Here is a 24,804-nt window from a genome sequence, read left to right on the forward strand (position 1 = left end):
TAACCTGTCTCTGAGACAAACTACGCAATGGATTATGAGGAGACTGCTTTAGATGGGCCCGGACATCTTCCGCCGCGCTTTGCCAACGAGGTGTGCGATGCTTGCCAGTATCGCATACCGAAGAACCTGCTGTTTTTCCAACTTCCTAACTAAGGCCAGGATTATATCCCTCTTCGGAGAAATGTGTGCACCGTATTCTTTCTGGAATTCCCTTCGTGTAGCAATGATGGAGTTCGATATCGAAATGGAGATTTCTGGGGATATACTAAAGGCTATGGGTTGGGATATAGTGCCATATCTGAAATATTTATTTGATTACTGTTTGCATGCAGGAGCTATACCAAATGAATAAAGAGTTGCAATTGTAGCCCAGTGTACAAAGGAAGGGGCGATAGACATAAAGCGGATAATTACAGCCCACTCAGCTTGACGCGTCTTATATGCAAGCTTTGGGAAAGCATTTTCTGATTGTATTAGATACATTTGCGAAATTACTAATAGGTTTGATGGGAGTCAGTTCGGGTTTAGGAAAGGTTATTCTTTTGATGCTCCACTTGTAGAATTTCAGCAAGATACAGGAGATATTTTAGATTCAGGAGGTCAAATTGACTGTATCGCTATTGACCTATCCAGAGCCTTTGACAGGGTAGATCATGGAAGACTACTGGCAAAAATGAGTGCAATTGGACCAGACAAAAGAGTGACTGAATGGGTGGCTATATTTCTAGAAGACAAAGCTTAGAGAATTAGGGTAGGTGAAGTATTATCTGTAATGAATAAAAAGGGTGAGCTTCGAGATCTCAAAAAAAGGAGAGGAGAATCTTAAGGAAAATTCTGGGACCACAGAAAAATGTTGATGGGTAGTGGAGGAAAAAAATGATCTCTACAAATACACCGAAAAAAGTCATTGTCACCATGCGAAAGCGAAGGCTAAAATTCTATGGACATCTAGAAAGAATGGATGAGAAACGGCTAAGAAAATATTCAAGTACATCACTGGACTGAAAACTTCGACGAAGTGGGTAGAAGAGGTAAAAAGAGATGCAATAGAAAGTGAACCTACAATGGATATGATTCACAACAGAAAATAATTTAGAAGCCGAGTGGACAGCATCAAAACAATCCAGGAGAAACCACCAAAATGTAGACCCAAATTGGTCATACCTGAGAAAGAAAGGAAGATCAGAAGTGAAAGGATGAAGAGGTTCTGGAATAAGAAGAAGAAGAAGAAGAAGAAGAAGAAGAAGAAGAAGAAAGCCTTAAGTTCAGTGCGGTCCATAGGCGGCCAAATTCGGAAACAAGAAGAAGATTAAGTTGAGGGTCCCACATGGCAGTATTATTGGACCTCCGTGTTTTCTTATATACCAGGTGGCTCTCGAACGCCATAATTTCTACTTATAAATGCCCCGCATGCACAAATGATGAATGGGAATGGGATGTCTACCAACTGATTTTCACAGGGGAACTACTACCAGCGGGCAGGTTACGTCAGAATATGAAGAGATAAGAAACGGAGTGTCGCTCGCAGCATGTTACTCACTGCTACCGGTCTAATGCACCCCTTGCATTAGTAAACATCGTTTTCGATCGCATAGTTCTAGGCTTGTGTATGGTACAGCCGCACTATATTTGCTGTCTGCATTTCAGCAATGGCTAGTGTGATCAGCAGCGACGAATACACAGACATTATTTTAATCTGGACAATCTGGTCGGAATGCAACCGAAGCTCCAAACAGACGTACGCCTTCTACACACGTACTTCACCGAACAGTATTAGTATTTGTTTCATACAAGCAACTCTTCCATGGCATGGAATGCCTACACGTGTATAAATTAATAAGTTATTAGATTTCCTTTTCTGCATCTTTGGCGTGTCTACAAACAGTAGCGGCGATTAGGGGGTGGGGCGAGGAGGGACAGTCCCCCCCCCACTTTGTAGGGTATGCAGAGGTTGTAGTAAGGATGTGAAGGAGAGGGCGTATAAGTCATTGGTAAGGCCCCAGTTAGAGTATGGCTCTAGTGTATGGGACCTTCATCAGGATTACTGGATATGAGAACTGGAAAAGATCCAAAGGAAGGCAGCACGATTTGTTCTGGGTAATTTCCGACAAATGAGTAGTGTTGCAAAAATATTGCAAACGTTGGGCTGGGAAGACTTGGAAGTAAGGAGGCGACCTGCTCGACTAAGCGGAATGTTTCGAGCTGTCAGTGGTGAGATGGCTTCGAATGACATTAGTAGACAAATACGCTTCAGTGTGTTTTTTGAGGATGGAGAAGATCATAAAATGAAGATAAAATTGGAAACCAAAACGCCAAATATTCGTTTGTAGGAAGAGGAATTAGGGATTGGAATAATTTATCAACGGAGATACTTGATAAATTATTAAGTTCTTTGGAATAATTTAAGAACAGGGTAAATAACTGTCAGGGAATCTGCCACCTGGGCGACAGTTCTAATTGCAGATCAATGTCAATATCACTCGGATACTTCATAGAACTACACACCCATAGTTCCAATGATGTTTAAAACAAAACAAAAACCTCCAGAATCCGTGCAGTATGGTGCCTTTATCGGGTCGGTCAGAGGGTAACACCCTCTCTCTGGCAAGGAGATGAGTGATGATTTGTAGTGCAGCGAAGGGCAGAGGAGAAGCGATCTGCTGTGCACTATAAATAGGAACTATCTCGCATTTGACTGGCAGTGAGAATGGGAAACCACGGAAAACCATTCTCAGGACAGCCGACGGTGGGGTTTGACCAACTCGTCTCACGAATGCAGAGCCGTAGACATTCCGCTCGGTGTGCTGTTTTTAAAAACCAACCGTTTTGATCACTCTGTAGTTCACTATTGATGTCTACATGGTCATGTTTCTTTTGAAGAAAGATATAATCTAAGATATTTAGATCTACAGAAGTGGTTCATGAAATAGTCATAAGATATATTATTCTAGACTCTAGAGAACAGCTAGCCTAAAGATGCTGTTGCGAGGCGCGTACGGAGCAGGCGATCGGAGAAGACTGAACTCACTGAGCTTACCCCGGAGTTTTGTTAAGAACAAAACACTGTTTACTGTTAGGCAGGGCTTCGTAACAAAGATTTTCTGCCCACACCTTTCAGTAGTACTGTACATTAAATTAAAATAAGGTATTTGCTTGTATTTCTTCAGAACATATTTGGAAAAGCTCAGCTTACCCAGTCTACTTTCACGCTTCGCTACTGGTTACCACATGTTAAAGGTGTCAAAGTCGGTTTACCTGCAACTGGTTGAACACTCCAGTGATACACTGTTCAAAATTGCAGACTGTAGTTAAATTTGTTCCGTCTTCGTCGCTGTCCTGCAACAATTATGGATTCTATATAGAACAAGCAAATATTATCACAAATTTTACAAATTATTTGTAGTCTCGATAGATGTTTTACCTCAAGCAGCGCACCACAATCGTTGAACTTTGTGGATTCCAAGTGACGAGAGAAGCATTCCTTGTACCGATCCAGAGACTCGGAATCCTGAAACAGAGCACCATTCCATCACACACTAGAAGAATATTCTCAATGGTTAAATATACAAGGCATCTATTCTTTAGTCTCTTGGTCAGACCTGTACAGACAGCGTTCGTTAAGTCAGTCTTCTGATCCCTCTCGAGAAGGGGAAGCATATGTCGTCGGATAGGTAACGTAAACCAGTGCCACAGTCAGCTTTCAATAGTTGGTATTTCACTGGAGTTGTAACGATGGAGAGTAAGAAAAATAAGAATGACCACCAGTCATGCTCACTTAATACATCGCGGGAGAAGCTGCTGGTGACAAATCTTCAATGTCTTGTATGTCACCGAATATTAAAGGGCAGAAAAAATGTAATGTAATCCGCCACTACGAATCTACACACAAGGATGTGTACGATGGTTGAACTTGGTGACGGCCGCTTGTTTCCAACTCCTAGGCCTTTCCTATCCCATCGTCGCCATAAGACCTATCTGTGTCGGTGCGACGTAAAGCCACAGCAAAAAAAGAAGTACTGATTGAACATCACCAGGTCGGTGAGTTGAAAGGCACTTGAACCCTGAGGGAGGCGAGCATTCAGTTTAACTTGGCTTTTGTAGGCGCTTTCGTATCAAATGTAAATCCGCTCGAATGTCAGTGGAAGAACGTTATTTGTAGGGGTATTTTTCCTATTTGCTTATTTTATTCCTATGTACAGAAAAAGAGGCTTTTAAAATATAAATCACCGGGCGAGTTGGTCGTGCGGTTAGGAGCGCGCATCTGTGAGCTTGCATCCGGGAGATAGTGGGTTCGAATCCCACTGTCGGCAGCTCTGAAGATGATTTTCTGTGGTTTCCCACTTGCACACCAGGCAAATGCTGGGGTTGTATCTTAATTAAGGCCACGGCTGCTTCCTTCCCACTCCTAGGGCTTTCCTATTCCACCGTCTTCATAAGACCTATCTGTGTCGGTGCGACGTAAAACAAATTGAAAAAAAAAAGATACAAATCCGTTTTAGGCTCCATTTAGCATTAATTAGTTGGCTTCATTATGCTTATAAATGTCTATTTCAGGGGTTTATGCCGATTTCGAGTAAAATTGCCTAATTAATGCCTTTTGACAGTATTTTAAATAAGTCAATTCCCTTCCATTGCATTATATTCTAACTGGTATGGTCAACATCATTTTCTCGTTTCTCAACATCTGCTTACCCCACTAACAACAATGAGAATTCTCAAAAGTCTCCAGAAACATCAGATGCGGAATTTCCTTTAGAGCAAACAAGGAGCAGTATTTGACTTGGAAGTTTTCCACCCTCCCTCTTCCTAAGATGATATGTGAGAAGCAGTCAACATCGAGCTATGTTGTACACACCTCATGCTGAGAATTGTCGAACGCTTTATCTTCAGATCATGTTGAGATATACTTTTGAGAAGTGTGTTTGGCAGTGCCTAAATAAAAATCTTGCAAGTCTTACTGGAGATGCCAATTTCTCTACCGATGTAATTGTAGTCTTCTGCCAAGCTTGCAGTAGGGAGTTTTATCTTAATTGAGGACTAAGATAGCATCTCGTATTATTTATAGGCCTATAGTGTGGCAAGTTGTTTTGTTTAAACGCTATATGAGCTGTGAAATATCCTTTTCAAAACATTCGTGATCACCAGCGCTATGTCTAGGATCTGGTCAACTTTACACATTACTGCCAGACTATAACTGAACAATGTTTAAGGACATATTTTCAGGTACAGGTATATTACGAATTAATTCCCTTGTTACCACCTTATAGTTTAATACTTCTGAAAACATATCCTCTCTAATAGATTGTTTATTTTTTGTATAATATAATTGCAAGTATCATTATCATCATTAATTTTACAGTTCGGGTTTCCCGGGTACTATTGGCGAGCCTCTTCCATTCTGTCTTATTCAGATACGTTCTGTTGTTAATGACGTCGTCCAGTGTCCTTCCCCGTCCATATTTACGATGTCCATCCAGTAGGTTCTTGGTCTCCCTGCCACATGTCGCTCCAAGTTAACATATGCTGTCCTTATTGGCTCCATCCTCATTACATGCCCAAATCATCTCAGTCTGGACATGCTGATCCGATCTAACAATGATGCAACAATCCCAGGTTCCTTCCTTGTCCAGTTTTTTGTTTTTTAAATTGTGGACCTAAGTAACTTCATCTCGGATGCCTGCAGCTTTGATGAGTCTTCCTTAGTGAGGGTGCAGGTTTCAATACCATAGGTTAAGATTGGTATGAAGTGCTGATCACCGGGCGAGTTTGCCGTGCGGTGAGGAGCGCGTGGCTGCGATCTTGCATCCGGGAGATAGTGGGTTCGAATCCCACTGTCGGCAGCCCTGAAGATGGTTTTCTGTGGTTTCCCATTTTCACACCAAGCAAATAATGGAGCTGTACCTTAATTAAGGCAACGGCCGCTTCCTTTCAACTCCTAGGCCTTTCTTATCCCATCGTCGCCATAAGACCTATCTGTGTCGGTGCGACGTAAAGCCACTAGCAAAAAAAAAAAAAAAAAAAAATAATGTACTGATTGACCATCACCAGTTTTGATTTTGTTGGTACTTTGGGACCCCAGAGGAGTGTTCGTACTTGCTGGTAAAAGTGACAGCTCTTCTGCACTCTTTTTGCCACCTCCTTTGTGCTAGTGTATCTCGAGATATTACACTGCCGAGGTATGTAAAGGTTTCCACACTTTCTAATATATGGTTTCCTAGCAGGATGTTCTCTGGTCGTCCCTCTCTGCTTATTGCCATCACTACTGTTTCGAGCTCGCTTATCTTGAGATTTAACTCCCGGAACTTGACCTTCCATTCATTGAGTCTCGATTGTACTTGTTCCTCAGTTTCTCCCCAAATCATAACATCATCAGCAAAGGCCATTGCATTTAGTTCACCAGCGGTTTTCTTGATGTTCTTCATTGTGTCATCCGTGATCGTGGTAAAGAATAATGGAAATAGCGCGCTGCCTTGCTGGACTCCACTTTCGGTCTTGAACCAGGATGAATGTCTGACACCCAATCGCACACAGCTGGTACAGTTCTCATACAGCATCTGAACTTTACTCACCAGTCCCTCTGGCACATTCCTTTTTCTCAGGCATTCCCATATCTTCTCTGTTGCAATGCTGCAATATGCCTTCTCAATGTCAAGGAAATCCATAAACAGATCTTTGCCTTTTCCCCAATATTTTTCCATTACCATACGGACACTGAAGATTAGGTCTGTTGTGGACCTGTAAGGCCTGAAGTCATACTGCTCCTCTTCAAACTGTGGCTCTAAGATGACTCGCAATCTGCTCTCTAAGATTTTCTCAATAATCTTAAGCCCATGAGAAAGGAGTGTTATTTTCCAGTAGTTGGAGCATTTTCGGCGATTTCCTTGCTTAAACAGGGGGATAGTGACACCCTTGCTCCAGTCAGTAGGTATCTTGTCATAAACTTCATTGAGCACTCTGTGTAGCCACTGTAAACCCTGGACTCCTGCTGCTTTAATCATGTCCGTGCTGACTTCATTGATTGATTCCTGGGGATTTCCCTTGCGGCATTTTCCTAAGGGCTGCTTCTGTTTCTGCCCATGTAATAGGAGGTACCTCAGTGCAGGTTTCAACAGCCGGTTCTATTGTTCTCTGATCTGCTTCTGTCCTGTTCAATAGGTGATCAAAATGATTCCTCAGATCCTCTCTGATGTCCTCTTCTTTCCTGGCCACGTTTCCATTAGGATCCTCAATTGCTTTGATGGTTTCAACTGAATTCGTTTTGTTTTTGATCGCCCTGAATAATAGTTTCATATTGTCTCTGCAGTCTTCCTTCAGTTTTTGAGTTAATTTCTCCCAGCACTTTATCTTATCATCTTCTACTACTCTTTTAACTCTCAGTTTCTTGTCCCGGTAAACTTGCTCGAGGTCTCTGATCTTCCCCTCGTCCCTTATCTGCTCTGGCTTGGATTTCTCTCTACCTCGTACTTTTTGTGCCATGTTCTAGGCATTATTCCCAATTAGCCCAACAATAGATATAGAAAGTTAAGGTATTGGCATATTGTAAATGAAGGCAGTTTTATTATTTTTCAGATCTAACGTGAACACCCCCCCCCCTCCCGCTCCTCACACATATGTCAGCACAAAACTACAGCGATGGAATTGAAACGAGTGTAGAATACTATATTAACGCAGCCTTTCTACTACACCATTGTGAACAGTGACCAGCAACAATTTACTTCATATATTGTATGTGTACTGCAATGGTGGGAGCCAATATTCCACTGCAAAAACTGGAGCATCCAATACTCAAGAGAAGTCAAGAAAGCCTTTTAGAGCCACTCAGTTCGATTAACCAAATAAACTAGCTCATTGAAGTTTTGTCCCGCTATTTCATGCGATAGAGATAGTAAGACTATTCATTCGCAATAAACCGGTAAAAAATAGTTTTCATCGCCGTTACATTTACTGGTCTATGGAATAGGTTATATTTATGAAGTTGTTCAGGTTTTCACAATAATACTCATTGTTACCTGAAAATATTAAAAAGTTGTTAGTTGTACATTCCTTCCATAGTCAATGAATGCACTTTTAAATTACGAGTACTTTTCATGCCTATTTGGTTGCCTATTTTATACAATGGTGGTGCATATTTTGACAATTTTTAGTGCCTATATGGCTGTCTATGTTATATGTTTATAGTATCTATAAATTCTGACCCTAGTATTTGTTTCTTGGTCATCAATTACATGAACCTGCCCAATCCAGAGTGTTGAATGGAGATAGCATAGGTGCATCAGTTAGAATTGGCCGTGCGGTTAGGGCCACGCAGCTGTGCATCTGGGAGATAGTGGGTTTGATAATGATTTTCCGTGGTTTCCCATTTTCACACCAGGCAAATGCTGGGGCTGTACCGTAATTAAGGCCACGGCCGCTTCCTTTACACTCCTAGGCCTTTCCCATCCTATCGTCACTATAAGACCTATCTGTGTCAGTGTGACGTCAAACTGTAAAAATAAAAAAAAGGAATTGAAGAATTCCATTCTCACGCGCTGCAGTTGTCCACAGCATTGTTGAAATGGCCCAGCTTGCTATACCTATTTGCGGAGTTGAACACAACTTGAATGTTACTGAGGAATTAATGGATCTTGCACAATTAAAAGGCACTACTGCACAGGAGGATATTTTCCAGGCTGCAGCGTAATATTTGAAGGTCCTTAGACTGCTCTGGGATCGTCTGGTATCCGTGGCAACTGATGGACCCCAGCGATCTCATTGCTGTCCGCTATCTCATTGTTCGAAAATTGCAAATGTTAGTGACGTGATGAAAAAATGGCAAAAGATGTTAATTACCTACGACCACATGGACTCACCCACAGTCAATGTCCAGAATTCCTCTAATATATCGATTCGGAATGCGGAGATATTGTGTATTATTGTGCTCTCTGCTGTCGAGCCGAGGTAGGATGTTAGAAAGAGTTTTCAGTCTTCGTGAAACTATAAGCTGTTTTCTTGAAATGAAAGGAAAGCCCTGAACGAACCTTCCGAACTTACACCAATCTTATTGTGCGGAACTGTAATGTGACGTCCTTCCACTCGTGTGTCCTGCGCCTGCTCTTGGTAGTTCAGTTAGAAAATGATTACTCATTATTATTGTTAAACTTCAGACGACGATAACATTGGTGTCCGTTGAAAGAGTGTACAGCTACACCTCTCATAGCTAGCCACTTCATTTTAGTAATTTCACGTTTCCTTTTCAAAGCCATGTTTCGAATGACCCTTGACGATGTCGGCAAAGGAATTAAGATCAACGGGAAGCAGATAAACACCATCCGCTGTGCAGATGACACCATGATACTTGCTAACAGAAAACCTTCAGTTCCTTATGAACAGCACCAGCGAAGTAAACAAACAGTTTGAGCTCAAATTAAACATTCAGAAAATGAAATTCGTGGTAATCAACAAGCAGAGAATCGCTAACGCTATTTTCACATTGGACGTGAAGGACATTGAGAGGGTATCACGTTTCGAAACTCGTTGGCGTGTCGTGAAGTGCTATGTGTTGCCGATGCTGCTTTAACGGTGTCGAAGAATGAACACTAGGCTTCGTCAATGAACCGACAGAAGGCTTGTGAAATGTGGATGTATCGCAGAATGTTCAAGATCTCATGCTTAGACCTCGTCACCAACGAGGAGGTACTCCGTCGAGTCGGGAAATCATGAGCAGTCTTAACCTTACTGCTGATCACAGAAGGGGAACGAGGACGTGGGCGGAGAAGATCATCCTAGACGCGGACCTCAGACAGTGGTTTGATATCCCCTACACGGTAATTGTGATACTGGAAACTCAATAGCAACACGAACTCGTCAATCTTCTCTGAGGACACAGCACAAGAAGAAGAAGAAATAATTCATAGGATAATCAGGCTAATAACATAATGGATAGAAGTAAGCCTACTTGGCTGTGATTGTACTTCCACGAACTATTGTTTCCGTTATGAGATTTACGAAGAATTAGAGCCGAAGAAAATTATAAATTTACTAGCAGGTGTCCGCGGCTTCGCTCGCGTTTATTGATTCAACCGCGTTAGATTTTTCTAACCCATTTAATTAGATGCAAAAGAAAAACTATATTTATTAGCATACATCGTTTCCACGTTTAATATTGGCCGTTTTCTATTATTTTAATATTTCACCCTCTTTCCACCCCGTCCGTAGGGGTGTCTTACCCTACAGTTTTCTTTCCCAAGCAGTAAGTCATATGAGTATCATGTTTGGTTGAGAGCTGTGCTGAAATATGCACACGTACATCCATGATCTCGGCCATTTTGGACATTCTTTTCACCCACTTTAACGCCCATCCCGATTGGGAATGATATTTGGCTCAAACGGTATCTAGAGTGTCAAGGCTCATCTCAGCTACCCAAAAGGCTGTAAACTCGCCACTAATATCGGTCATATTTCGGATTTTTACATTTCACCCCTTCCGTTAGGGGGGCTAGGGGTTTCTTGCCCTTACAGCAATTTTTACAGATACCGGTTATGTGTGTATCTAGTTTGGTTGAGAGCTGTGCTGAAACATACACACACATTCACCCATAATCTCTGTCATTTTCGACATTTTCTTTCTTCACCCCTTCTCACTCCTTATGCCATGGGGACTAAACTTGGACTTTCCATTTTTATATACCGTTTATAGAAGATTAGGAATAAGATTAAGAAAAAGATAGTTTTTAAGAAACTCATAATCGTTAGGCAACCCGCTGATCAGACTTGTCATGCGGTTTACTTTCCTTCCCCTATTTTTTCACCCTTCTCAGCCCCCTATGCCGAACTACTCATCAGATTTCGTTAAAACCACTTCCTAAACCCTCCCAGGGGCAATAAAAACAACTTGTGCAATTTTCAGCGAAATCGGTCCAGTAGTTTTTGAGTCCATTCGAGACATATATACAAACAAACAAACAAACATTCATATATATATATATATATATATATATATATATATATATATATATATATATAGATGCCAATAACATTGAGATATTTTTTCCTTAATTTGGTATAAACCAGAAATATATACTCATATTATAGACTAGCTGATGTACTCGTGCTTCGTAACGAGATTCTCAGAAAGACTGACTGTGTGGTTTTCCTAACTGAAATCAACATAGGTCATTACAAAAACGTGAGTATGAATATAGCGATTGAAAGCAATGCTATCATATAAAATACTTGATCAAATGGAAAGCCGCACATTTTATCACTTTTAACGAACAGTGCTGCGGTTAGATTGCGGTGCCAATCTAATAGTCCAAAGTTCCAGAGCTGGAATGACCAGGCCGCAGATTGCCATGAACACTCATCTGTCATTATTCCGCTAAATATGCACAATGTTCATTCCAATCAGTGCCTCAGAGTAGGGATTGAATACCCCCAATGCTATGCTGATCCAGTGTGTTACGTACCAGTAGTATCAGAAAATTTATAAACCAGGGGAATGGCATGCTAAAGAAGAAAGTTATCTAACTCCCCAGCTACTTTCCATCATTATTCAGGCAGGCTGTTACACTCTATCCGACTGGGCGAGTTGACCGTGTGGTTAGCGGTGCGCAGCTGTGAGCTTGTATCCGAGAGATAGTAGATTCGAACCCCATTGTCGGCAGCGCTGAAGATGGTATTCCGTGGTTTCCCACATTCACACCAGTCAAATGCTGGGCCTGTACCTTAATTAAGGCCTAAGGCACTCCTAGCCCTTTCCTATTCCATCGTCGCCTAAAACCTATCTATGTCGGTGCGACGGAAATCAAATAAAAAATACTCTGTACGCAACAGTAATCCTATCTACCGGAGATGAGGGGCAACAGAAGACACAAAGCACATCACGACAAACAATGGTCAATGTAATGTTATTGTTGATCAATGTTATGAGCTTTCTATATTGTAGGCCTACACATTTAGTTTTCTTTCGACTCTGTGATTTGTAAAATATTTTATACCGTAAACTGTAGTTTCTTATTCTCCGACATTACATACCGATTTTCATTAAATACTGTTTACCGATTTTCTCGTTACTCGCCGCTGATATGGACTTAGTAACAAAAATCCAAATTCATTAATATCTTGGTGATCATAGCCAGTACGGTAACAATGTATAAGACATGAATAATAGGAAATTTAATACTAACCTTAGTTTTCTAGCATTCATTGACTACACTTCTAATAAGAAATATTTGAGAATTACATTTTAGGCCTTCCCTTAAACTACCATTTCACTCAGCGTGAATAAAATAATTTACTGCCTAGACCAGGGCTGTCCAACGTTCGTTTCTACGCGAGCACATTCACATGATAACTAAGGGTATGCGGGCGCCAGGTACGATTCCACTAATTCGACTACTGTTATCGGTACTACAACGACTATATAATAATAATAATAATAATAATAATAATAATAATAATAATAATAATAATAATAATAATAATAATAATAATAATAATAATAATAATAAATCTATAATTAAAAATTATATGAAAATATATTTACTTGCATAATTAATGTGAAATCTGGCACTGCATGCTCGCTGCAAGTTGAGGAAAGTCTGATGTGTAACTGGAACAGGCTGCTCTTAACGCGTCATCCAGGTGTGAGTCTGTCAGGCAGGATCGGTATTTGTTTTTATTACGTTCATAGTCGAAAACGCGACTTCACAAAGATGGGTTGAACCAAAACAAGATTGCATCTTCAGAGCAACACTGCGGGTAATGGGATATTTTTTACCGTCCACCAGAGTCCAGAAATTGCAACATGTTGCGTAGGAGGATTTCAAAGAAAGGTCTAACTGAAAGCTTAAAATTTCCATTTCTAATTCTTCAGGAATATAATTTTCGAATATTTCACACACCCTCCCTCCAAGCTCAAAAACGTCAACAGAAGCGAAGGGATTTTTGACAAACATGATCACTGGTTCAAGCATTGAAAACTGGCTAAATCTGCTACCAAATTCGGACCCTAGAGTTTCAAGATGTTTAGCAAGAGATGAAAAATCACGCTTGCCGCCATTTACTGTATCTGTCATAGATTTCAAATTTGGAAAATGTGGATGGGAATTTCTATTTAAATGGACAATTCATACCTTAAGTTTCTTTTCAAATGCATTGACAATACCTGAAATATTATGATCTTTTCCTTGCAATTCGAGATTTAACTCATTTCATTCTGAGGTGATGTCTGCCAAGAATGCTAATTCGATTAGCCAAGATATATCATCAAGTTCGTGATAATATTTCTCAGGAGATGATTTCATAAAGTCTCGTATCTCATCCAACAGGCAGCAAAACCGTTCGAGTGTTTTCCCCTACTAAGCCACCTTACGTTTGCATGAAGGATGACGTCACCATACTCCGAATCTAACATACTTAAAATATTTATGAACAATCGATGACGAGTAGATGACGATCTTATATAATTCACGACATGCGTTAACATTTTCATGACATGATCGAACTTTAAAACCTTAAAAACTTTAAAACTTTAAAACTTTAAAACCTTAAAAGCTTTTTGGTGAATAATACAATGATAAGAAAGAAATTTTGGAAATGATTCATCCTTAGCGCAAAGAGAAAGAAATCCATTATTTCTACCAGTCATAGACGGTGCCCCATCTGTTGTTATAGCGACAAGCTTTGACAGTGGTAAGTTACTATCTTTGGTGAATTTAACGAAAGCATTAAATATGTCTTCTCCCCTAGTACGTCCATGAAGTGGCTATAGCTTGACAAATTCTTCCTTTAATGTAAAATCATTAAAACCATTCTAGCAAATACACACAACTCAGCAGTGTCAGACATATCAGCACTTTCATCAAACTGGAGTGAAAAATGTTCACACGATTTCAAATCCTGATGTAATTGAGATTCCATATTATTAGAAATCTGTTCAACCCGCCTAGCCACAGTTTGGTGAGACAAATGAAGTCCTTTGATTAAAGAATTCAGATTTATCTTTGTGAGATTGGAACAAAGATTCAGCGGCATTTAGCATAGCTTCTTTCACTACTTCTTCATCACTGAAAGCTTTTTCTCCTTTTAGCTAGGACGTAACAAACTTTGTAAGAAGCTATTGTCACGTTACGCGTTTGCTGAACTGGCTTCTTAAACGCACATTGTTGCAATGCTAATTTAGATTTTAGGTCTTTCACTTCCCATTCACTTTTAAGTTATAATTTCTTTGCCTTTTAGCAATGTTAAGAAGAGTTATGTTTAATGAAATGTAACTGATTATGAACTGAATAATTTAGTTTAAATAGTAATGAAAAAAAGCATGTTGAATGTACAACTTATCACAACACAAGGCATTCAAAACGTATTCCATAAGCCCTGCATAAGCTCACAAGTAATACTGAATGTTCGCCTGAAAGCTAGGAACCGGGAACATTCCAATTGCAAGACTTTCATAAATCGTTTGTTCATTGTTTACGGCACAGTTTGTTGAGATTAAAGTTACTTTGTGGGCAAATTGGATGTCCCATTGTCGTCCTGGTAAAACTCTGTCATGGTAGGTAGTTTATGGCATTGCAATCAAGTGAATCATAAGGAAGCGGTTCTGTTTGGCAGAATAAATATGCGGCTATATTTGACTCCGTGAGTAGAGAGGGCCTTATACCTGGCGCTAGCCCCCCACAGTGAGAGTTTTGTGTAGGATTTCCCTTTGTCGCAACTACTTACATGTCGAAAAGCTCTCTTTCTGAACCTTTCTTCTATCTCTTCACTAATTGCGGACACGAGTTAGTTAGGCCTAGATCACATTTATGGCTTACTCAAAGCTCTTTGTGAACTTGGAGGTACGGATATAACAAATTTCCTGACTTTGAGGACGGTATTTTTAAGAGAAAAGTAAGAATATTTATTGAAATGCAAAAGTATTGTTTTCACATATTAAGTAAAATTTGATTTGGAAATTAATTGCGAAGGGCGCCATAAAAGGGCACCTCGGGCGCCATGGCGCCCGCGGGCGCCGCGTTGGACAGGGCTGGCCTAGACTATAGCGACTTATTTCCTGACTTTGCATACCGATTATCTTCAAGATAGGACTACTAATAACAATATTTGAGAAGTTAAATTTTAGGCCTTCCCCTAAACTACCATTTTTCTCAGCGTGAATACAAATATTGATAGCCTAGATTGTAGCAATTTATTCCCCAACTTTGCATACCCATTTTCTTTAAAATACGACCACTAATAACATAAAGTTGAGAATTCAATTTTAGGCCTTCCCCTAAACTACCATTTCACTCAGCGTGAGTAAAATGATTTATAGCCTAGATTGTAGCGGCTCATCCCCCAACTTCACATACCGATTTTCAGTAGACCACTAATAACATCAATAGTTGAGAATTCAATTTTAGGCCTTCCCCTAAACTACCATTTCACTCAGCGTGAGTAAAATGATTTATAGCCTAGGTTGTAGAGGCTCATCCCCCGACTTCACATACCGATTTTCATTAAATTCCCTTCAACCGCTTTCTCGTGATGCGTGTACAGACAGACAGACAGACAGACAGACAGACAGACAGACAGACAGACAGACAGACAGACAGACAGACAGACAGACAGACAGACAGACAGACAGACAGACAGACAGACAGACAGACAGACAGACAGACATTACGGAAAAGTAAAAAGTGCATTTTCTTGTTACTATGGACATGACCGATACAGAAATACCATTATTTTCAAATTCTGAGCAATGTACAGACAAAACTCTTATTTTATATATATATATATATAGATGAAAATCTGGTGAAATTCTTAACTAAATGGACTACAGCACCTTATGGAGACGAAAAGAACAACTGTGCTTTTTTTTTTTTTTTTTTTTTTTGCACTTCTCAGCACACAGTCATGTATGATGGTTACTGTCATCCCTTAAACTGTCTATGAAAGAGTCTCCAAACTGATTTTCACTTTGTCTTGCCTTTTATACTTCTTGAGTTTCCTTTATCCCATTTCTGCATTGCTCCACGAAGAGAGGAAATACAGTAGCCTATATTTTGTAGTCGCTGACCTATTTTGAACAGAATTAGAGTGAGATTTTCCCGGCCATACCGGGATCCAGATATGAATATCAAGGTTTCAAAGTACTCTTGTTATCAATCGAGCTGGTGTATAGCCAGAAAGGTATAAACGTTCAAAAAAGAATGAGCACATGGTATTGTATATTCCTCGCACTTAATATTTTATCAGGTGAATTATTATGAAAATACAATTCACTTCCTATGTAGATACACACCCTATGGATACCCATAATAAATATTATATCTATAGGTTCAATTGTTTCTGAGAAAAACCTGCGAGGAACGTTTCTTCAAAATGGTATACATCAGAAGAAACATTGCAGAGCAGTAGCGGCAATTGGGAATTAGAAGGGGGGGGGGGAGGGGGACAAAAGAATGTACCGACAATAAAATGTAGCCGGGTTTGTGGAGTATAGGAAGCGGGGTGCTATATGTCAAAACTGAAAGGAAAAAATAAGCTACAAAGTGGTAAGTTTTTTATGCTCTCTGAGCGAATTCACAGAGAGGTAAAAGTTGATACTTGCGGGTGAATAATACCTCAGTGCCCATGATATTGGAAAAATACTGTATTCCCCTGCTACCCTTCGTCACAGCCCATGCAAAGTCTCCACTACTTGCTGTGGCGCTATACAAATCGGTTAATCGCGACGAACGATATTTTATGCGTATCCCCACTGATAATTTTGTTAATAACTAAGAAAATGTAGGAAAGAATTAGCTGATAAGACAACAGGGCTTGTACAAATTGCTTTTTATAATCATTTCTCAGGCGAGGCTTCATAATACGATCTGCAGAGCTGCAGAACCACCAGCATGAAATATTAGCGATCCCATCCTTCATACTGAGTGTTGTTATCGAGCCAAACATCGATATCCATTCTGATATTGGTGATCTGACAACCTTGTTAGGATCTGTGAACGACAGAACATCAAGTTGAAAGCATGAGAGAGCACACTTGACTACAGCTTTCTCCGATGGGTGGCTAAGAGTCGTCCGTAAGTTTCTATGTTACTGCACGCCTTGCAGCACGGATGGCCTATTAGCGTGTACTATACGCGCACTTTTTCTTGAGCCCGATTTTTACGGGGTGTGGAGCAAAGAGGGAGTGCTGCCAGTTCCGGTTATACTGCCAACTGGATGGAAATGAAATCTGAATTGAATCGATAATATGATCGATCGATATGAATTTTCTAAACTGTTATTATCTTACGTCAACAATTGTGTCACACATACATTATTTAACATTATATAACATTTCTCAATACGAATCTTGTTACTAGCATGAATTATATAGTTTGGCTTTGCTGTGTAAACAACAACAGTACTAGTTTGCAAAGTGTACGCCAGATGTCGCACAGCGATGAATAAGCGATTCATAGTTTGTGTTTCAAAGGTTGCCGATATGGATGTCGAAGATAACCGAGGTCTACCGATTCAGCACTAGGGAGCTCCGGGCTCAAGAAAAAGTGCGCGTATAGTATTGGAGAAGCTGTGTCGCCGAGACCATAGAGTTAGTAAATAATACACTAGAGATAGCACCAGCGCCACTGTATGCGAGAGAATCACTGCAGCAAGCAGAGCATGTTGAAATCTCAGCTGTTTGGCAAAAAGCTCCCTCCGCTGTACTTATCTGTGTAAACAGAGAACTTTTAAAACTGTGTTGATACTGATGTTGTTTAAAATACATGTCAACATTCTCAGATACGACAATGTACCTGTCGGATTTTTTTATTATGGACACTCGAGTTTAGGCTTTAATTACAAACGAACCAATAGGCCTATGGAAATTCGAGTTATACCAATATTTTCCTTGTTTAATTCTACATTAGCGTATATAAGACGCATTGTTTTCGACGTTCATTAAATATTTTTTATTTGTGGTTGTAATAAATATTGCCCGGGTTTTTGGCTTCTTCTCTAGGAAGCGCTCACTTAGGAATATATACAAGGAAAACGACTTGTCTGATTCTAATGAAATTTTTATATGTTATAACCACATGTATTTGTAGTGTAACACTCAAGTTACAATTTTTTTCAACCACCCTGAAAAAAGTTCTTATCATTTTTCTAAAGCAACTCTTTCTCAGCCCAGGATAAACGTACAGCAGCAAACTCGGGCTTGTTTTGAAGCACTCAGTCATGGTTATCAGAAACTACAACAACTATAACCGTACAGTGTGGTACCGAATTTATGAAGAGTAATATTGAAGGGAGGTTTTGTGTACGCCGGACCGCGTGCTATTAACAGCAGGCCGGGTGGTGAAATTGGGCGCAGTGTTGCCGAGTTCAGTAGTACTCACGCGCGCAACGAACACAGTACACTCGCCCCGGGCAGTTGTGAAACGGAATGCCCGTGACCTTGGTTTGTCCGGAAGCTATTTTCAGTTTTCCTATGTTCTGCATGTTGACCACGTCACTTCAAGATGTCTCTGAGACCGCCGTTATCAGAGGGTGAACTTACAATGATTTTTTTTTTTTTTTGTTATTTGCTTTACGTCGCACCGACATAGATAGGTCTTATGGCGACGATGGGAGAGGAAAGGCCGAGGAATGGGAAGGAAGCAGCCGTGGCCTTAATTAAGGTACAGCCTTTGCCTGGTGTGAAAATGGGAACCACGGAAAAAGATCTTCAGCGCTGCCCTCAGTGGGGTTCGAACCCACTATCTCCCGGATGCGAGCTCACAGCTGCGCGTTCGTAATCGCATGGCCAACTCGCCTGGTTTGCAATGATTTTGAGTGCTATTTTTTCTTTCAATGTGAGGGGGAAAAAGTAGGGGACAAGAGGTTCCCTGTGTACAAGAAGGTGGCAGATTGTCTTGGATTATCGCTGTCGTCAGTGAAGAGAGTAGGAGCCGCTTCAAATGAGAATGATGGAAATAAGTCGTCCAGGTCATAATTTTACACATCGGAAGTGAAGAACGATTTCTTGACGGTGCAGAACTTTGTTTTAATGGCAGGAAAAGTAGTGGCGATTACCAGAATGAGATGAACTCGACTCATTATGAAGAATGGTTCATGAAAGTCCTGAGTTTATTGCCTCAAAGTTCTGCTGTCGTTATAGATCAAGCTCCATATCATATGAGGGTCGATCCTTCATCTAAAAAGCCGGACATGTCATGGCTGAAACGTGAAATTATACATTGGATAACGTCAAAGAATATTTCACTACCACCTGGAGTTGACGATTATAATAAAGTAACTAAATCAGAGCTGATTGTTCTTGCCAGGCCTTAGTTTCAAATGCCGGTAAAGAAGCTGGAACAACTGACTAAACGACTTCGATCAGATGTACAGATTATTTGGTTACCAGTGGCCCATTGCGAGCTTAATCCAATCGAGCTCATTTGGGCTTACGTAAAAGGGAAAATAGCAAAAACAAATATGGCTAACACATTAGAAAATGGTAGAGGTATGGAAGCAATTTACGCTTTATGCCGAGAAGCCTTACGTACCGTGACCCCTAAACTCTGGAAACAATGTATTAAACACGCTAAGAAAATTGAAGACCACTACTGGAAAAAAGATGGACTGTCTGCAAATGCCCCTTATTTCGAGTCAGTCATAATCAACATGAATGACAGCAGCACCGATTCTTCGGAACACAGTGATTTTTCAGACGAAGAAAATTGATAGAATAAAATACCATAAATACAGTATATGTAAATAATAATACAAATAACTCTTGTAAAAAATGTACAGTGTAATATTTCTAAATTAGGAAGTTAACCATTTTTAAACCTGCCGTTGAAGGTCCAAAGCCCTTATGAGAAAAGGTGATGGGAAGTGGAATTTATAAGAGGAAATAAAATAAAATGTTGAAAGTAAACGAAAAGCTGCGTTCGTTGCGCGCGTGAGTACTACTGAACGCGGCAACACTGCGCCCAATTTCACCACCCGGCCTGCTGTTAATAGCACGGTCCGGCGTACGCAAAACCTCCCTTCAATATTACTCTTCATAAATTCGGTACTACACTGTACGGTTACAGTTGTTGTAGTTTCTGATAACCATGACTGAGTGCTTCAAAACAAGCCCGAGTTTGCTGCTGTACGTTTATCCTGGGCTGAGAAAGAGTTGCTTTAGAAAAATGATAAGAACTTTTTTCAGGGTGGTTGAAAAAAATTGTAACTTGAGTATTACACTACAAATACATGTGGTTATAACATGTAAAAATTTCATTAGAATCAGACAAGTCGTTTTCTTTGTATGTATTCCTAAGTGAGCGCTTCCTAGAGAAGAAGCCAAAAACCCGGGCAATATTTATTACAACCACAAATAAAAAATATTTAATGAACGTCGAAAACAATGCGTCTTATATACGCTAATGTAGAATTAAAGAAGGAAAATATTGGTATAACTCGAATTTCCATAGGCCCATTGGTTCGTTTGGAATTAAAGCCTAAACTCGAGTGTCCATAATAAAAAATCCGAGTTGTGATGCTTCTGTTCAGTAGAACGAAAGTCCAAATAGCTTATACAGGAGAAATGCGTGATGAAAGAGGACGGTGTTCAGTTGCGATTCCAAAAGTAACCCATGGCGCAACAGCCCCGAAGGGCCAAGGCCTCCCAAGTGACAGCTGCTCAGCCTGAAGGCCTGCAGATTACGAGGTGTCGTGTGGTCAGCACGACTGATACTCTCGGCCGTTATTCTTGGCTTTCTAAACCGGAGCTGCCATGTTACTGCCAGATAGCTTCTCAACTGTAGACTGAGTGGACCTCGAACCAGCCCTCAGATGTAGGTAAAAGTCCCTGACCTGGCCGGGAATAGAACCCTGGGCCTCCAGGTAGGAGGCAGGCACGCTACCCCTACATCGCGGGGCCGGCTTCAGTCGTGATTAAGTAACACGAAATCAATTTACTGTTCATGTTAAATCTTCATATAACGTACTTTAAGTGTGGGCGTGCGTATATTTCTCTATCTTCTGTGTAAATAGCCGGAAGTTAGGCATAATTCTATCCAACGACCGAAAACATTCTCTCTCGTACGAAGCGAATGAACGAGTTCTTAAGGTACAAGTAATTATGAATAGTTTCTCCGTAATGCTAGCGAATTCTTCCGAGTTAGATGGTCATGAAAATGAAAACAGGAACGTTAGTACCATCAGATGATGCTCCCAAACATGAATGCAGGTCTCGGAACATCTGTAAATATGAGTGTGTCGATACTAGATCAACATTTTTTCGTTGAGCGGGAGAAAGGCTTTTCTAACTTTTTAATTGTTGTTTCTTATACAAGTCGGTTATTTATATCGTCGACGTCTCTCGAAATCAGGGGTCTTACAAATTGAGATGTATGTTTACATATATTTTCCTGTACATATTCGGGAACTTCAAACAGAAAGAACATGGAGCAAGACGTTTCTGCGGGGTTGGAGGAGGGATGCACACGAGCTCATCTGGCACTTCCTGTATGCAGTACTGCAATAGACTGGGCGTCACAGAGCAGAACCACCAACATAATTCAGCACGAGCAGCCACTGTCATTCCTATAATTCCTAATTTTTAGCCGGTTAAAATTAAATAAATATGTGATGTTTACTGACCAAAGTTGGGGGGGGGGGGGAACTCCCCCCTCCCTCCAACCCACCGTCGCCGCCTCCCCTAATCGTCGCTACCGCTACAGGGGATACGGAAGATGTCCATTATTCACAATACTGCACATTTTAGTACAATCTCAAGCTCATGCTTCTAAATATTCATGAGACCCAAATTGCTGCTGTGATCGACAAGACAGATTTCACGAGTAATGTAGAGCAGGGGTGCACACAAAAGCAGTTCTTGCTTGCTTGGAGTTGCCTTGAGGGGAAAAGAAGGTACTGTTAAGTTTGACAAATATAATGAATGGCAAACTTATTAGCAATGTCTCAGCTGGATGCGAAAAGTGATTAAATATACAAATTTTGGTTTAGCATTCCTTTGAATAGAACAAGTAAGCTTTATTGGATCCAAAAGATGCATTATGTAATAGGCTATGTGTAACTTACGTTACTGCAACACAAGTATATTTTAACTGGCTCTTTAAATACTGTATGGTGGCAACACTGACATTCTTTCTCAACTGTCGACTATTTTTCTTCTACTACCGATTTTCCCACACATGTGGGGTCACGGCTGTGGTCTGTGTAGCACATGTGGATTTGGCCCTGTTTTACGGACGGATGCCCTTCCTGATGTCAACCTTATGTGAAGGGATGTATTCTCTTTTTTTTTAGAGTGCTGCTTGGGCTTTCCATTTAATACGCCTAATCTGCTCCATCCAAGTACCATCTCTACTCAGCATCACCCCCAGGTACTCCATCTTTTCCACCACCTCACTCCCTTCCCCGTTTATTGCCCACTTTACTCCCGGTTTCTTTGTATTCCCTTTCCTGCATACCATCACCTTAGACTTCTTACTGTTGATCTTCAATGACCATTTCTCCGCAAAACTCCCTACTTTATTTAAACTTTATTGCAAACCCCCAGCTGTTAACGGCAGCAACAACACATCATCGGCAAAGATTAATCCTGGAATTTCTTGTTTGCCTAGTACTGGGTAAGCCCATTTTCTCTCTACATGGCCATCTAGTAGGTCGTTTATAAACAATAGGAAAAGGATTGGGGACAATTTAAATCCCTGTTTCAACCCAACTTTCGACTCAATCACTCCACTCACCACCCCTTCTTCCACCCTGATGCTACAATAGACTTTCTTATATATACTTCTGATCACTCTTCTCATCTTCTCTCCCACCCCAACTCTCCCCAATCTTTCAAACAGGGCCTCCCTGCTCACTGTATCAAACGCCTTCTGGAAGTCAATTGTGGAAATAAATACCTTGGCTCCTGCTTTTCTTACATATTTATCAATTATGGTTCTCACGATCATTAAATTATCAGCCGTCATCCTCCCCTTCCTAAATCCATTTTGAAAACACGATATAATTGAGAAATCCTCTGTCCACTTCCTCAATCTATTTGCTAGAATACCTGTGTACACCTTGCTCAGGGAGTCCAGCAGGGTTGTACCTCTATAATTACTGGGATTAGTCCTGTCCCCTTTATTTTTATAAATAGGACATTTAATCCCCTTCTGCTATTCTTTAGGGAATTTCGCCCCCTCAAATAACTTGTTGAAGAATGTTACCAGACACTCTATCATCTACTTTTTTTCCTACTTCCTTCCAATACACATTAGTTATCCCACTTTATCCACCCGCAGTCCTGGTCTTCAAATTTTTTATCACTACTCTCACCTTTTCACCTGCTATTATCTTTTCCAGCTCTTGGCAGCCCCTCTCAAGGAAAGGATGTATTCGCTATTGCGTGTTTCTGTGGTATTTCATAATAAAATGTTTTGTCTGACTATGAAGAGGAGAGTGCTGGGATAAACACAAACAGCCAGTCCCCGAGCCAAAAGAATGAATTAATCACGATTAAAATCCCCGATCCGGCTGGGAATAGAACTCGTGACCCTCTGAATTGAAGGTGTGATCGCTGACCTTTCAGCCAAGGAGTCGGACAACAGTCAACTAACATTGTATATTTCCGTAAGTGACCTTTTAAAAAAATCTTTTGGTGAACTGTTCTCAGGGATCATAAAAAGTAATCATACTGTGTACATCTCTGTAATTACGTAAAACCTACAAGAAAGACTAAAGATTTTTATCTTCTCCTGGAATATAACTAGTATAGCATCGACCCCCTACAAACGTTTTAGGGAAATTAACTTTCTTTTTGGGCCCCACTTTCATGGGGTAAAATATTTTTAGGTACACGTGTAAGTCTTCATTGTAGGCACTAATGTTATTAATTTGGACAAAGAGAAGTTAGACTCCTAAAGGAATATCTTCTGTGAAAATTGTATCTAAATTTGTGGCGGAAATGTTGAATGTCATCTGATGCTATTTACATCCCTGTTGATGACCTAAAGGGGACAGATAGTTGATGTTATGCATCTACTTTGAACCAAAGGCTTTGATATTAGACTCACAGAGCGCGCTGATGTTATGCGAAATATTGAACAATTTTGCACATCGCCATGTTGTGGGCGCTTCAGCTTTTCGAATGCACCAAGCAGTTATCATCAATCACTACTGATCTGCATTTAAGTCAGTCGCCCAAGAGGCAGATTCCACTCAAACTTATTCGTCTAAAATATCATTCCACGCCATCTGTCCACTGACAGCTCGGAACATACCACTTAGTCGAGCAGCTCGTCTTCTTTCTCCCAAGTCTTCCCAGCCCAAACTTTGCAACATTTTGGTAACGCTACCCTTTTGTCGGAAATCACCCAGAACACATCGAGCTGCTTTTCTTTGGATTCTTTCCACTTCTTGAATCAAGCAATCCTGGGGACCGTCCCATACATCGGAACCATACTCTAGTTGCGGTCTTACCAGAGACTTTTATGCCCTCTCCTTTACATCCTTACTATAACCCCTAAACACCCTCATAACCATGTGCAGAGATCTGTACCCTTTATTTACAATCCCATTTCTGTCATTACCCCAATGAAGACCTTTCCTTATATTAACACCTACGTTAATATGACCTGTCTAAAGCATTTGACTGGTTGGATCAAGGAAGACTCTGGCAAAGATGAGTGCAATTGGACTAGACGAAAGAGCGACTGAATGGGTTGCTATATTTCTAAAGAAAAGATCTCTGAGAATTAGGAACTTTCAGCGCATCAACGCAGTAATTAATACTGAGAGGACTTTTCTTATTTGTGAAAATCTCAACCTGACTTTTACAGAATAACATTATCCGCA

At 40.5% G+C, this 24,804-nt stretch overlaps 1 protein-coding gene across 1 annotated transcript in view; it reads right to left on the minus strand.

The window, feature by feature from the left end:
* LOC136872115 (uncharacterized) overlaps positions 1-24,804 on the minus strand; it is a 53,245-nt gene that overhangs the window by 20,355 nt on the left and 8,086 nt on the right. Inside the window, exons 3-4 of the mRNA XM_067145991.2 lie at positions 3,422-3,508; positions 3,256-3,336 (exon numbers count right to left, since the gene is read on the minus strand). Coding sequence (XP_067002092.2) covers positions 3,256-3,336; positions 3,422-3,508 — 168 coding nt within the window. The remainder of the gene's footprint in view (positions 1-3,255; positions 3,337-3,421; positions 3,509-24,804) is intronic.

This window comes from Anabrus simplex, chromosome 1, assembly GCF_040414725.1.
Source record: "Anabrus simplex isolate iqAnaSimp1 chromosome 1, ASM4041472v1, whole genome shotgun sequence".
Taxonomy (NCBI): domain Eukaryota; kingdom Metazoa; phylum Arthropoda; class Insecta; order Orthoptera; family Tettigoniidae; genus Anabrus; species Anabrus simplex.